Genomic DNA, 12,028 nt, shown 5'->3' with positions numbered 1-12,028 from the left:
AAAAAAAAAAAAAATTTTTTTGTTTTTTTTTGCAGAATGTGTCAAGACAAAATACTTTCTTAATGGCATTTGTGTTTTATGAAAAATCAGTCACATAGTGTTAGTGTCAGTGTTAAGAAAGGGTCACAGGTTTACAGGTTGCCCCCAGTGGCCATACTTTGAATTGTGATTCTCACAGGTTTAAAGATGTGATTTTTAAAAAATCAGTGTTTTACCATCTAGTTATTTGATCTTGTCCACTTTTTTTGTGTTTAACAAAAGTGTAAAACTGGAAAGCAAAGAAAAAAAGACTATTTTCAGTAAACATGTAGTTTTGTTTTGTCTTTATTAATAGAATGTAATGGGCCTTTGGGATCTTAAGTACTACTTACGTTACCTTTTTTATTCAGATGCTGAACTTAAGCAGTGAAATAATAGAAACTAAAGGATGTTATTAAGGGGTTTAACTATTTTAATTCAATATTTAGCTATTCATCATTGGTTTCCTGAAGACGTCAGAATTTTTCAGTGTAAGACAACTATCAAAGGTAATCCAGTTTAAAACATAAATCCACTGTACATTTTATATTGATACCATCATTTTCAGGATCTACATAAGAGTATTGTGATACATAATTAATAATCTCAGGGTTTTTTCCCCCATATCTAAAATGTAGACAATACTTGTTTCTCTTTTAGTTCATCAATTTCTCTTAGCAAAATAAATTAGGTTGGGCATTTAATGTTCTATTTACCATGGCTTAGCTTTGTTTCTGTTTTAGTCATTTCCAGTAAGACTATAAAAGGGGCAGAAAAATACTGATATATTCCTCACTATGTGCTAACAAGATTAACCAAAGATTTATATTCAATTCCTTGAAATGTTACTTTCCTTTTAAGATAGCTTATCAGGATTTGATACTACACTTGATCTTGGCCAAAAGGCCAAGGAGTTATGGTTCATGCATTTGAATATTAAAGGACAATTTGACATTTCGCTAGCATAATGTGGATGAATACTTCAGAAGTTTTTGAGCATTATCACTCCCAGGTGCGTAAACATACTACGGTAAGTACTGCCTGGAAATGCAAAGGAATTTTGGAACTCAGAGCTGATATTCGTTAACCAAGTCTTTTATGCCTTTTATATGTATTCATGTGCTTCTAATGAACCTGTCAGGTTGGTGTAAGGTAACAAACTTAGACTGGTAAGATAATGTCAACATGCCAAGATCACCCAGTGAACTTTTTAAAGTATGTAATCTTCAGCTTCAGGCAGTCTTTTAAAAAAATTAGTTTATACTCTTTAAACATTTAAGTCCTGGAACTCCTCTCCAAGATAAATGTGGCTGACTGCTGAGTGTCTTCTGTGATATATCTTGGCATTTTGAAACTTCATGTTTCAGCTGGACACGGTAGCTCATGCCTGTAATCCCAGCACTTCGGGAGGCCGAGGCGGGTGGATCACCAGAGGTCAGGAGTTCAAGACCAATCTGACCAATATGGTAAAACCCTGTCTCTACTGAAAATACAAAAATTAGCCAGGTGTGGTGGCACGCATCTGTAATCCCCGCTACTTGGGAGGCTGAGGCAGGAAAATCACTTGAACTTGGGAGGCAGAGGTTGCAGTGAGCTGATAGGGCCACTGCACTCCAGCCTGAGTGACAGAGCGAGACTCCATCTCAAAAAATAAAAACTTCATGTTTCCTCTTGTAATTTATGATTCTTGAAGTAAAAACCAAGTAGCTGCTACAATTAACCCTGCCCATGTTTATACTCTTTTGGAGAGACATCAGAACATAGCAGTTAAGAGCATGGTCTCTGAAGCCAAACTGCCTGTGTTTGAATTCTGCCTGTGCCTCATAGCTATGTGACCTAACCTCTGTGCCTTTGTCTCCTCATTTGTACATGGGGATTAGAAATGTATCTACCTCAAAGGGAGGTTGTGAAAATTAAAGGAGTTCATATATAGTCTGTAAAAAACTTACGAGCATGATCAGAGTGAGCACCAAATACAATTTCTGGTAATCACTCTGTTTCTTGATCACGTGTCTTGTAGTTGTCTTAGCCCTTAGCCCAATTCATTCAGCCAGCATTTATAATGGCAGACTCTCACATAAAACAAATGTAACAGTATGTAATATTAATGTGATTATAAAATACCAGGAATATACTCAGAGGAATGTTTATAGGCATTTTTTGAACACCCACTTTGGATCACAAGGTACACTGTTAAAACTGTTTTAGTTATCAGCGAATATATACAAATGTGTATGGTTACATCGATACTCTGAGTCTTGTTACCCTAATTAGTCTGGTGGATCCAATACTTTTTGGTCTGATTGCCATGCAGCATCATGATAATGCATATCAAGTGTTTAACTGGCCTGCAAATTGTTTTAAGTGATGTCTGCTTTTGCTTCCATAATCTGTGAAATGTCAGAATAACAAAGTGTTCATGAATATTTGTTAAAACTTGTTAAAAATCCTCATACATAACATAAAGGCCTAACACATTGATGGATTTTGAGAATGAATAACACAGAGGTTTTTTTATTTATTTTTCTGGGGTTGCCCGGGCTGGGCACAATCAGCTCACTGCAGTTTCAACCTCCTGGGCTCAATCTATGCTGCCACCTAAGCCTTTCAAATGGCTAGGACTACAGGTGCTTGCCACCATGCCTGGCTAACATTTTGTAGAGACAGGGTCTCCCTGTGTTGCCCAGGCTGGACTCAAAACCCTGAGCTCAAGCGATTGCCCTGAGCCTCCCAAAGTACTGGGATTGCAGGTATGAGTTACTGTGCCTGGCTGCCATTTAATTCTTGAGCATTTTCTTTTACATCCTAATTGTCCACTTCTAATTTTGCCACCATAGTCACATCAAGGTTAAGTGGTTTAATATCTTTGGGGATAAATAAGGTGCTGATTTTGTCTACAGCCATCAGTTTATCGTAATAGATCCAAGTTTGTCAATTTAAATCAAGCATGTTTATGATCAAAGATATGATCTATCATGCTGAATGTTCCATGTGTACTTCAGGAGATATATTCTGCTGTTTTGGAGTGGAGTGTTCTATAAATGTCAATTTAATCCAGTCAGCTTATGATTTTCAGTTCTATATTCTTACTGATTAATGTATATATACTAGTTCTAAGGAGGGATGTTAATCCCTAACTGTAATTGTGCATTAGTTTGTCTCTTTTCAGCTGTTTTAGCTTCATAAATTTTTGGAGCTGTTAGGTGCATATACATTTAGGATTATTTTGTCTTCTTGGTGAACTAGACCTTTTATCATTAGGAAACTGTCTGTATAACCACTCCATCTTTAATCGTGTACATGGTTTTTTTTCCGTCACTTGAGTTTCTTTATAGACAGCAGATCATCGGGTTATGTTGGTTTTTTTCCCCATGTCTCTTGTCATTGATGTGCTTAGACCACTTACATTTAGTATAATCATTGAGCTGTACAGGTTTAGTTCTACCATTTTTTTTTTTTTTTTTTTGAGATAGAGTTTTGCTCTTGTTGCCTAGCCTGGAGTGCAATGGCACAATCTCAGCTCACTGAACCACCACCTCCTGTGTTCAAGTGATTCTCCTGCCTGAGCCTCCTGAGAAGCTGGGATTATAGGCATGAGCCACTGTGCCTTGCCTTTTTTTTTTCCAACAGGGTCTTGCTCTGTCACCCAGTCTACTGGAGGTACAGTGGCACAGTCACGGTTCACTGCAGCCTCAATCTCCTGGGCTCAAGTGATCCTCTCACCTCAGCCTCCAGAGTAGCCCACCATCACGCCTGGCTTTTTTTTTTTTTTGTAAGTAGAGACACATCTCACTGTTGGCCAGGCTGGTCTCGAACTCCTGAGCTCAAGCGATTGCCCACCTCAAAGTGCTGGGATTACAGGTGTGAGCCACCACACCAAACCAGATTATTTGAACATTTTTAAGTATTATATTTTCTCTATTGTAATACTGACTATCATCTCTCTGCAGGTTTTTTAGTGGTTGCTCTAGGTTGAAGCGCTTTGAATTCTTAGATATCTAAGAGTGAGCATTTTCTTTTTTTGACTGCTATACTCTCACCAGTTGCCAGCTTCTCATATAAATATTGTAAATCCTCTCGTTTAGGTAACTCAGCTTCTGGAGTTGAGGGAACTTCAAAATCAGAAGAGCTCTGGGAATCCACATTTGTGCTAAGATTTAGCAAACTTTTTTCCTCAGGTATATGTTTCTCACTGCTTAGAGTAATTGGTTCTCCAGTACTAGGAACTGTTGTTACATCTTGAACTCTGCTTTTCAAATCAGAACAAGTATCCTTTGGGCAAATTACATTTTGTTCCATTAGAGAGGCAGGAATATTCTCTTTGATTGTTGGTCTGTAGGAAGTAATATCCCCACTGTTTCTCTCTTGGGAGGATAACAAAACAGTATCAGATTGGCTGTCCCAGCCTTGACTTCCTTGTTCTGTTATGTGTGTTGACTGGGAAGAATTCTGGGAGGAGATGTGAGTTGATTCTCCATCAGAATCACTGAAAAGCTTCGGTGACTGAGATCCCCCTGCCTCTATGGAGGAAGGGAAGTTTTCCAAGTTCTCATCTGTGATTTCATCATTTCTTTTAAAGAATACTTCCCACTGGGGTACATTCCCATCAGCCTTTTGCTGGTGAAGTACAGAGCCCAGATCTCCTTGCAGTGAAGCTGGGATTCCTAATTCTTCTTCACTTTCACTGTTGGATTCTTCACAATCTACAAAGTTTGTGAAACGAGAGCTCTGCGTACTCTCTGTTCTGCAGCATCCTGGAGTTTGTCTCAGTTTTTCGGGCTGCTTTTCTGATACTGCAGTCATTGAAAATACCTCAGGTTGAAGAGTTTCCTGGTATGGAAGTTTGTGCCTTAAAGGTATTGGCAGAGGATCATCAAAGAGATAGTCATCTTCTTCCTCTGTGGGACAAACAAAACAGGTTTATAGGAAACAAGGCAAAGGGAGCCAATTTGTACCTACACTTTTAATTCTTGGAATTGCAAGGAATAGGGAGGCCACTCTTCTTCAAAGGGAAAAGATATTCTTGGGATACACTGAATAATTTAATTACCATCTTTCAATTTTTTTATAATGCCAGACTATCAGTGGAGAATATAGAGCAGTCACTCTGCTCTATATATAAGCCTGGCTGATCATTACAATCATATGCAAAACTTTAAAAAATAAAAACCACACAGGTTTCTGTATCTCATTCCAGACCTACTGAATCCCTAAAAGACAGGACCAAATAATTTGATTTTTGTGTTAAGTTCTACAGCTGATTTCTGTTCATCAGCCAGGTTTGCAAAGCCTGTGTGCTCTGCAAATAGTAGATGCTCAGTGGGTTGTGCCTTAAAGGTATTGGCAGAGGATCATCAAAGAGATAGTCATGGGAAAATTAAATGGCTTTTTATTAAGGTTTTTCTCTTTTATGAGCATCTTATTGACATGCTTTATGCACAAAGTTGCGACAGGTTAAATCAACTTTAAAGCAAAATACTGAATAATCAACATGTGTCAAGAACTTAAAATTCAAAATTAAGCATGCTGTGTCAACAAATGTTCTTAAAATGAAAAAAGCCTTACTTGGAAAAACAAATATTTTCCGTCCTCTAACGGTATCTAGCCTAGGAAGGAAATTAAATGCATCTGAAACTACTGTGTATGGCAACTTCGTGTTCTACTGCTGAATCTGGTTTTATAATAATCCACTTAAATGATGTGGCTAAACACTGCATTTTTAAGACACTAATATAATGGACCATAGAGACCATCATCCAGCTCCCACCTTCCCAGTGTAAAGCTAGGCCCAGAGAAAAGGGTATGCCAATACATAGGACCCAACCTCATTCTTAAAGTCCAGTGTTATGACTTGTAACTGATCTTAGGGCTTAAGGTCACTAAGGTATCTAATGACTATATTTGGAATCATCCGAGACTATAGGATATAGATTTTAAGCCAAAGATTAAATGTATGTTTTAGGTCCCTCACTACTATGCCAAAGTTGTTTTTTATGTTTCACACAATCACAGTTCAACCTTGACCTCCCAGGCTCAGGAGATCCACCCCCATGCCCAGCTAATTTTTTTTTTAGAGACAGTGTTTCCCCTTGGTGCCCAGGCTAGTCTTGAACTCCTGCACTCACTGAAGAAATCCACCTTGGCCTCCCAAAGTGCTAGAATTAGAGGCATGAGCCACTTTGCCTGGCCCCAAATTACCTTTTTATGAAATATTTTTGTATGATCTCTAAGTTGAACTGTTCTGCATTCCAAATCAGTGACTGTGCCTGATCCCAAGAAACATTTATCAAAAACAAGTGTGGATTGGGTAGATGCATAAAAGGCACAAAAGATTAAAGGAAGAAAGGACTTTTGCTTCCAGGTAAGATAGAGTAACAGAGACTAGATTTAACCTCCCACTTGAAATAACAAAAAATCAGACTACCTCTCAAAATGGACATTGAGCAATTAAGGACAATGACGTGTGAGAAACAAGACACAGATGAGTCCTTTGATTGCCTGACTCACTGCTTCGTAACAGATTCCAGTCAGGGAGGGAACATCTGGTTAGAGCCCATGGACATCCCTGAATTGAGATGGAACCTGAACGTTGAAGAAATCAAGGTACCTGGAATTTACAGAGCAGAAGACCAGAGAGGAGAGTGCTGCACAGAAACTCTGAAAAGCTGCAGAGGAGTCCCTACCAAGTGTTCAGTGTACTGAGCAGCATGTGCTTGTCAGGAAACTACCAGAAGACAGGCAACGAATCAAACAAAAAGAAAGTGCCCAGAACTCACTGTGCCAGGAACAGTGCCTGGTCCTGGTCCCAACAGCCAGAGTGGAAAACCTCATGATCCATGGGCATTTGTAAAAGAACCAAGAAGAGCCTTGCCTCAGTAGTGGGGAAAATTAACTATACACTAAATGTTACTCTGGTCCTGCATAACAAAGGTAAAAGACATGAAAAGATCAAACTATAAACATGCTAACCACATGCCAGAACAAAGCTCAAGAATGATTTTAGAAATCCAAAATTATGCAGGACCTAAAAAGGTAAAATTCAGAATGTACGGCATTCAAAAACAAATTATCAGAAATTCAAGAAGCAGGAAAATACAATCAAAACTGACTGTGAAATTACATACCATGGGAGTCAATTTTCATGATCTTGGATCAAACAATAGTTTCTTAAAGATATGATACCAAAGCACAAGCAATAAAAGAAAAAAAAGGCAAATTCGACTTAAAACCTTTACACTTCAAGACACCATCAAGAAGGTGAAAAGACAAGTCTGAGAGAAAATATTTCCTAATCATATTAGATAAAGGACTGATACCAGACTATTTAACTCTTAAAACTCAATATGAAGGTCAATAATCCAGTTGAAATAGGGGCAAAAGATAGGAATAGACATTTCACCAAAAGTTACATAAATGGCCTATAAGCACATGAAAAAAAGCTCGACATTAGTCATTAGAGAAATGCAAATCAAAACTGCAGGGTACCACCGTACACACACTAGGACAGCTATACTCAAAAACAAGTCTTAGCTAGTATGTGAAGAAACTGGAATCTTTACATATTGCTGGAGGGAATGTAAAATGTATTCAGTTTGGAACTGTTTGGCAGTTCCTTGAAGTGTTAAAACAGATTGACATATGTTATGAACTGAATGTTTCCTGTCAAAATTCATATGTGGAAGCCCTAAAGCCAGTGTGGCTGTTACCTGGAGATGGACCTCTAAGGAAATCATTAAGGTTAAACCTTCATAAGGCTGGACCTTTGATCTGATAAGATTAGTATCCTTAAAAGATACGTCAGCTCGCATGTATGCTCTCCCGGCCACCCCACGGGCATGCACTGCAAAAAGGCCATGTGAGCACAAAAGAGATGGCAGCCACCTGTAATCCAAGAGAAGAGGCCTCAGAATGAAACCTGCCTTGCCAACACCTTCATCTTCCAGCCTTCAGAACTGTGAGAAATACTACCTGTGGTTTTCTCTCATGGAGTTTCGCTCTTGTCACCCAGGCTGCAGTGCAGTGGTGCAGTCTTGGCTCACTGTAACCTCTGCCTCCTGGGTTCAAGCAATTCTCCTGCCTGAGCCTCCCAAGTAGCCGGGATTATAGGCACTCAGTATCATGAACAGCTAATTTTTTTTTTTTTTTGAGACAGAGTCTTGCTCTGTTGCCCAGGCTGGAGTGCCGTGGCGCAATCTCGGCTCACTGTAACCTCCACCTCCAGGGTTCAAGCGATTCTTCTGCCTCAGCCTCCTGAGTAGCTGGGACTACAGGTGCGTGCCACCATGCCTAAGTTTTGTAACTTTGGTAGAGATGGGGTTTCAACATAGTGGCCAGGCTGGTCTCAAACTCCTGACCTCATGATCTACCCACCTCAGCCTCCCAAAGTGCTGGGATTATAGGCGTGAGCCACTGCGCCTGGCCTAACTTATTTTTTAAATTATTTTATTTTTTATTTTTTATTTTTTTAAGCAGAGACAGGTTTTCACCATGTTGGCCAGGCTGGTCTTGAACTCCTGATCTCAGGTGATCCATCTGCCGTGGCCTCTCCAAGTGCTGGGATTATAGGCGTGAGCCACCATGCCTGGCCTGCTTAAGCTACCTAGTATGTGTTATTTTGTTAGGGCAGCCCAAGCAAACTGTGACTCCAAAATTCTACCCCCTACAAGAAATAAAACCCGAGAGAAAGATACGTAAAGACTTGTACACAAATTTTCATAGCATTATTATTTAAAAAGGGGAAGCAACCCAGATATCCATCAACTGGTGAGTGGATAAACAAAATGTCATGTGCCTGTACAATTGAATACTGGTTGGCAATAAAAAGTATGAAGTACTGATACATGCCACAGTATAGATGTACCTTGAAAACATGCTAAGTAAAAGCCAGGCACAAAATAGCACATGGTGTATGCTTTTTTTTTTTTTTTGAGATGGAGTCTAGCTCTGTCAGCCACACTGGAGTGCAGTGGCGTAATCTCACTGCGAGGTCCGCCTCCTGGGTTCACACCATTCTGCCTCAGCCTCCTGAGTAGCTGGGACTACAGGCGCCTGCCAACACACCTGGCTAATTTTTTGTGTTTTTAGTACAGACGGGGTTTCACCGTGTTACCCAGGATGGTCTCGATCTCTCTGTCCTCATGATCCACCCTCCTCGGCCTCCCAAAGTGCTGCGATTACAGGCGTGAGCCACTGTGCCCAGCCGTATGAGTTATCTTATATGAAATGTCCAGAAAACACAAATCTATAGAGACAAACTCTAGATTAGTGGTGGCCTAAGGCTGGGAATAGTAATGGGGAGTGACTGGAAAGTTTCTTTTTTGGGTAATAAAAATGTTCCAAAATTAGATAGTGGAGATGATTGTACAATTCCATTATACTAACAGTCGTGGAATTGTTCACCTATACAGGATGAATTTATGGTATATCGATTATACTTCAATAATGCTTAAAAGATAATTTTGTATTGTGGAGTTTATAATAGATGGAGAACGTATGATGATAACAGCACAGACTGGGAGAAGAGGAATGGAAATACACTGCTGTAACATTCCTATGCCATACTTGGAATAATGTATCATTTATCTTTTCACTCTGATATGTTAAAGATGTATACAGTCAGTCCTTTGTATCCACAGGTTCCACATCTGTGGATTTGACTGACCACAGATCAAACATATTTGGAAAAAAGCAAAAATTAAAATACAAAACACAAAAATTGATACAGTATAACAACTATTTACCAAGCATTTACACTGTATTTAAAGTATAAGTATTCTAGAGATGATTTCAAATATAAGGGAGGATATGTGTAGGTTATATGCAAATGTAACACCATTTAATATGACTTGAACATATGCAGATTTTGGTACTCTTTGGCGAGGGGGTCCTGGAACCAATCCCCCAAGGATACTAACTGCGTTAGAAGCCACTCAAATAAGAAATCAATGAGTTACACAGCCAATAAGCCAACAACAGATTAAATACAATCAATCAGTAATTACTTGATCCGAAAGAAGGCCAAAGAATAAAGAACAAATAGCTAAGAGGATAAATTTAAACCTGACCATATCAGTGGGTACAATAAAACTAAGTGGTCTAAGCACTGCAGTTAAAGGCCAGAAATTACCAGATTGGCCATAAAAACAAGATCAAACAACATACTTATGAGAAACCCACTTTAAATATAAAGACAAGTTAAAAGTGCAGAGTTGGAAAAAGATACATCAAGCCAATACTAATGAGAAGAAATTCAAATGGCTCTGGTAAAGTAGATTGTAGAACTTAAGAATATTACCAGGGAATAGACTCATTTCTTAAAGGTATCAATCCCTCAAAAGGATATAACAATGTTAAACTTATGTATACCTATTAATAGTGCCTCAAACAGATGAAGCAAATGCCAGTAGAACTAATCAAGGCAAAATAGGCAAGTCCACAATTACAACTGGAAATTTCAACACCCCCCTCTGGCAATAATTGATAGAACAAGAATGTAGAAGACCTGAACAACACTGTGAACCTAATTGACATTTATAGAACACTTCATCGAACAACAGTAGTACATATATTTTTTTAAAGTACACATTAAACATTTACCAGGTTTAATTTGCTCCACAATTGATGGTCCATAAATATTCTGGACCATAAATCTCAATAAAAGTACAAAGCCAGGCGTGGTGGCTCACGCCTATAATCCCAACACTTTGGGAGGCAGATGGATCACCTGAGGTCAGGAGTTCAAGACCAGCCTGGCCAACATGACAAAACCCCATCTCTACTAAAAATACAAAACATTAGCCAGGTGTGGTACCACGGGCCTGTAAATCCAGCTATTTGGAGGCTGACACAGGAGAACCACTTGAACCTGGGAAGCTGAGGTTGGAATGAGCCAAGATTGAGCCACTGCATTCCAGCCTGGGCGACAGTGAGAATCTGTCTCAGAAAAAAAGTCATACGAAGTATGTTCTCTGACCACAATAACATTAAATTAGATAACAACAGAATGATCTCTGGAAAGTTCTCCAAAATTCAGAAACTAGTAACAAATTTCTAAGTAACCCATGTGTCAAAAGAAAAATTAGAAAATGTTTTGAATGAAAATGAAAAGACAAATTTGTGGGATGCTGCTAAAGAGGGAAAAGTATAGCACTAAATGCCTACATTAGAAAATAAGGTCTCAACGAACTCAGCTTCTGTATTAAGAAACGTAAAGAGCAAATAACATTCCAAATAAGCAGATGAAATAAAGATCAGAGTGGAATTCAGTGAAATGGGAAACTACACCCTGCCAAAAAAAAAAAAAAAAAAGGAAAATAAAACCAAAAACTTATTTGAGAAGATCAGTAAAACTGGTAAACTTCTAGCTAGACTAATCAAGAAAAAAATGAGAGAAGACACAAAGTAATATCAGGAGTAAGAGGGTTAATATCAGTAGATTCTACAGATACTAAAATAATATTAAAAAGTTTATGCCAAAAAATTAAGCAACATGGATAAGACAGATTCTTCGACAAATTCAAGTTACCAAAGTTTACTCAAGAAAAAAAATAACCTGAATAGTCCTATGCCTATTAAATCACATTTGTAGTTAAAAAAAAAAAAAAGCCTTCCCACAAAGAAAACTCCTGTCCCACCCAGATGGCTTCACTGGTAAATTCTACCAGTCATTGAAGAAAGAGAAAATGCCAATCCTTGAAAAATTTTTCCAGAGACTGAGAATAAAGAAACCTCACAACAATGAGGCCAGCAGTATCCTGATACCAAAACCACACAATTACAAGGAAAAGAAAAGACAATACTCCAGACCAATAGCCCTTCTGAACGTAAATGAGAAAACTGTTACCATAATACTTAAGGATAATATGTCAAGACTAAGAGGGATTAGAGAACTGCAAGTTTGGTTTAATACTCAAAAATCCATGTATGTCACCATATTAACAGAGTATAAAGAAAAACAATAGGATCATCTCAATAAATACAGAAAAAGTGTTAGACAAAACCCCTTATCCAT

At 38.5% G+C, this 12,028-nt stretch overlaps 1 protein-coding gene across 10 annotated transcripts in view; it reads right to left on the bottom strand.

The window, feature by feature from the left end:
• DCLRE1C (DNA cross-link repair 1C) overlaps positions 1-12,028 on the bottom strand; it is a 57,852-nt gene that overhangs the window by 7,065 nt on the left and 38,759 nt on the right. For 8 of the 10 annotated variants that reach the window (XM_025396317.1, XM_025396316.1, XM_025396318.1 and 5 more), the window contains one exon: positions 307-4,916. In XM_025396317.1, the coding sequence (XP_025252102.1) occupies positions 4,009-4,916 (908 nt within the window). In that variant the 3' untranslated portion in view covers positions 307-4,008. Of the gene's footprint in view, positions 1-306; positions 4,917-12,028 lie in introns of those variants that run through there. The other 2 variants (XM_025396311.1, XM_025396320.1) reach the window with 1 other exon arrangement.

Source organism: Theropithecus gelada, chromosome 9, assembly GCF_003255815.1.
Source record: "Theropithecus gelada isolate Dixy chromosome 9, Tgel_1.0, whole genome shotgun sequence".
Classification (NCBI taxonomy): Eukaryota; Metazoa; Chordata; class Mammalia; order Primates; family Cercopithecidae; genus Theropithecus; species Theropithecus gelada.
This window is presented reverse-complemented; position numbering and strand designations above follow the sequence as displayed.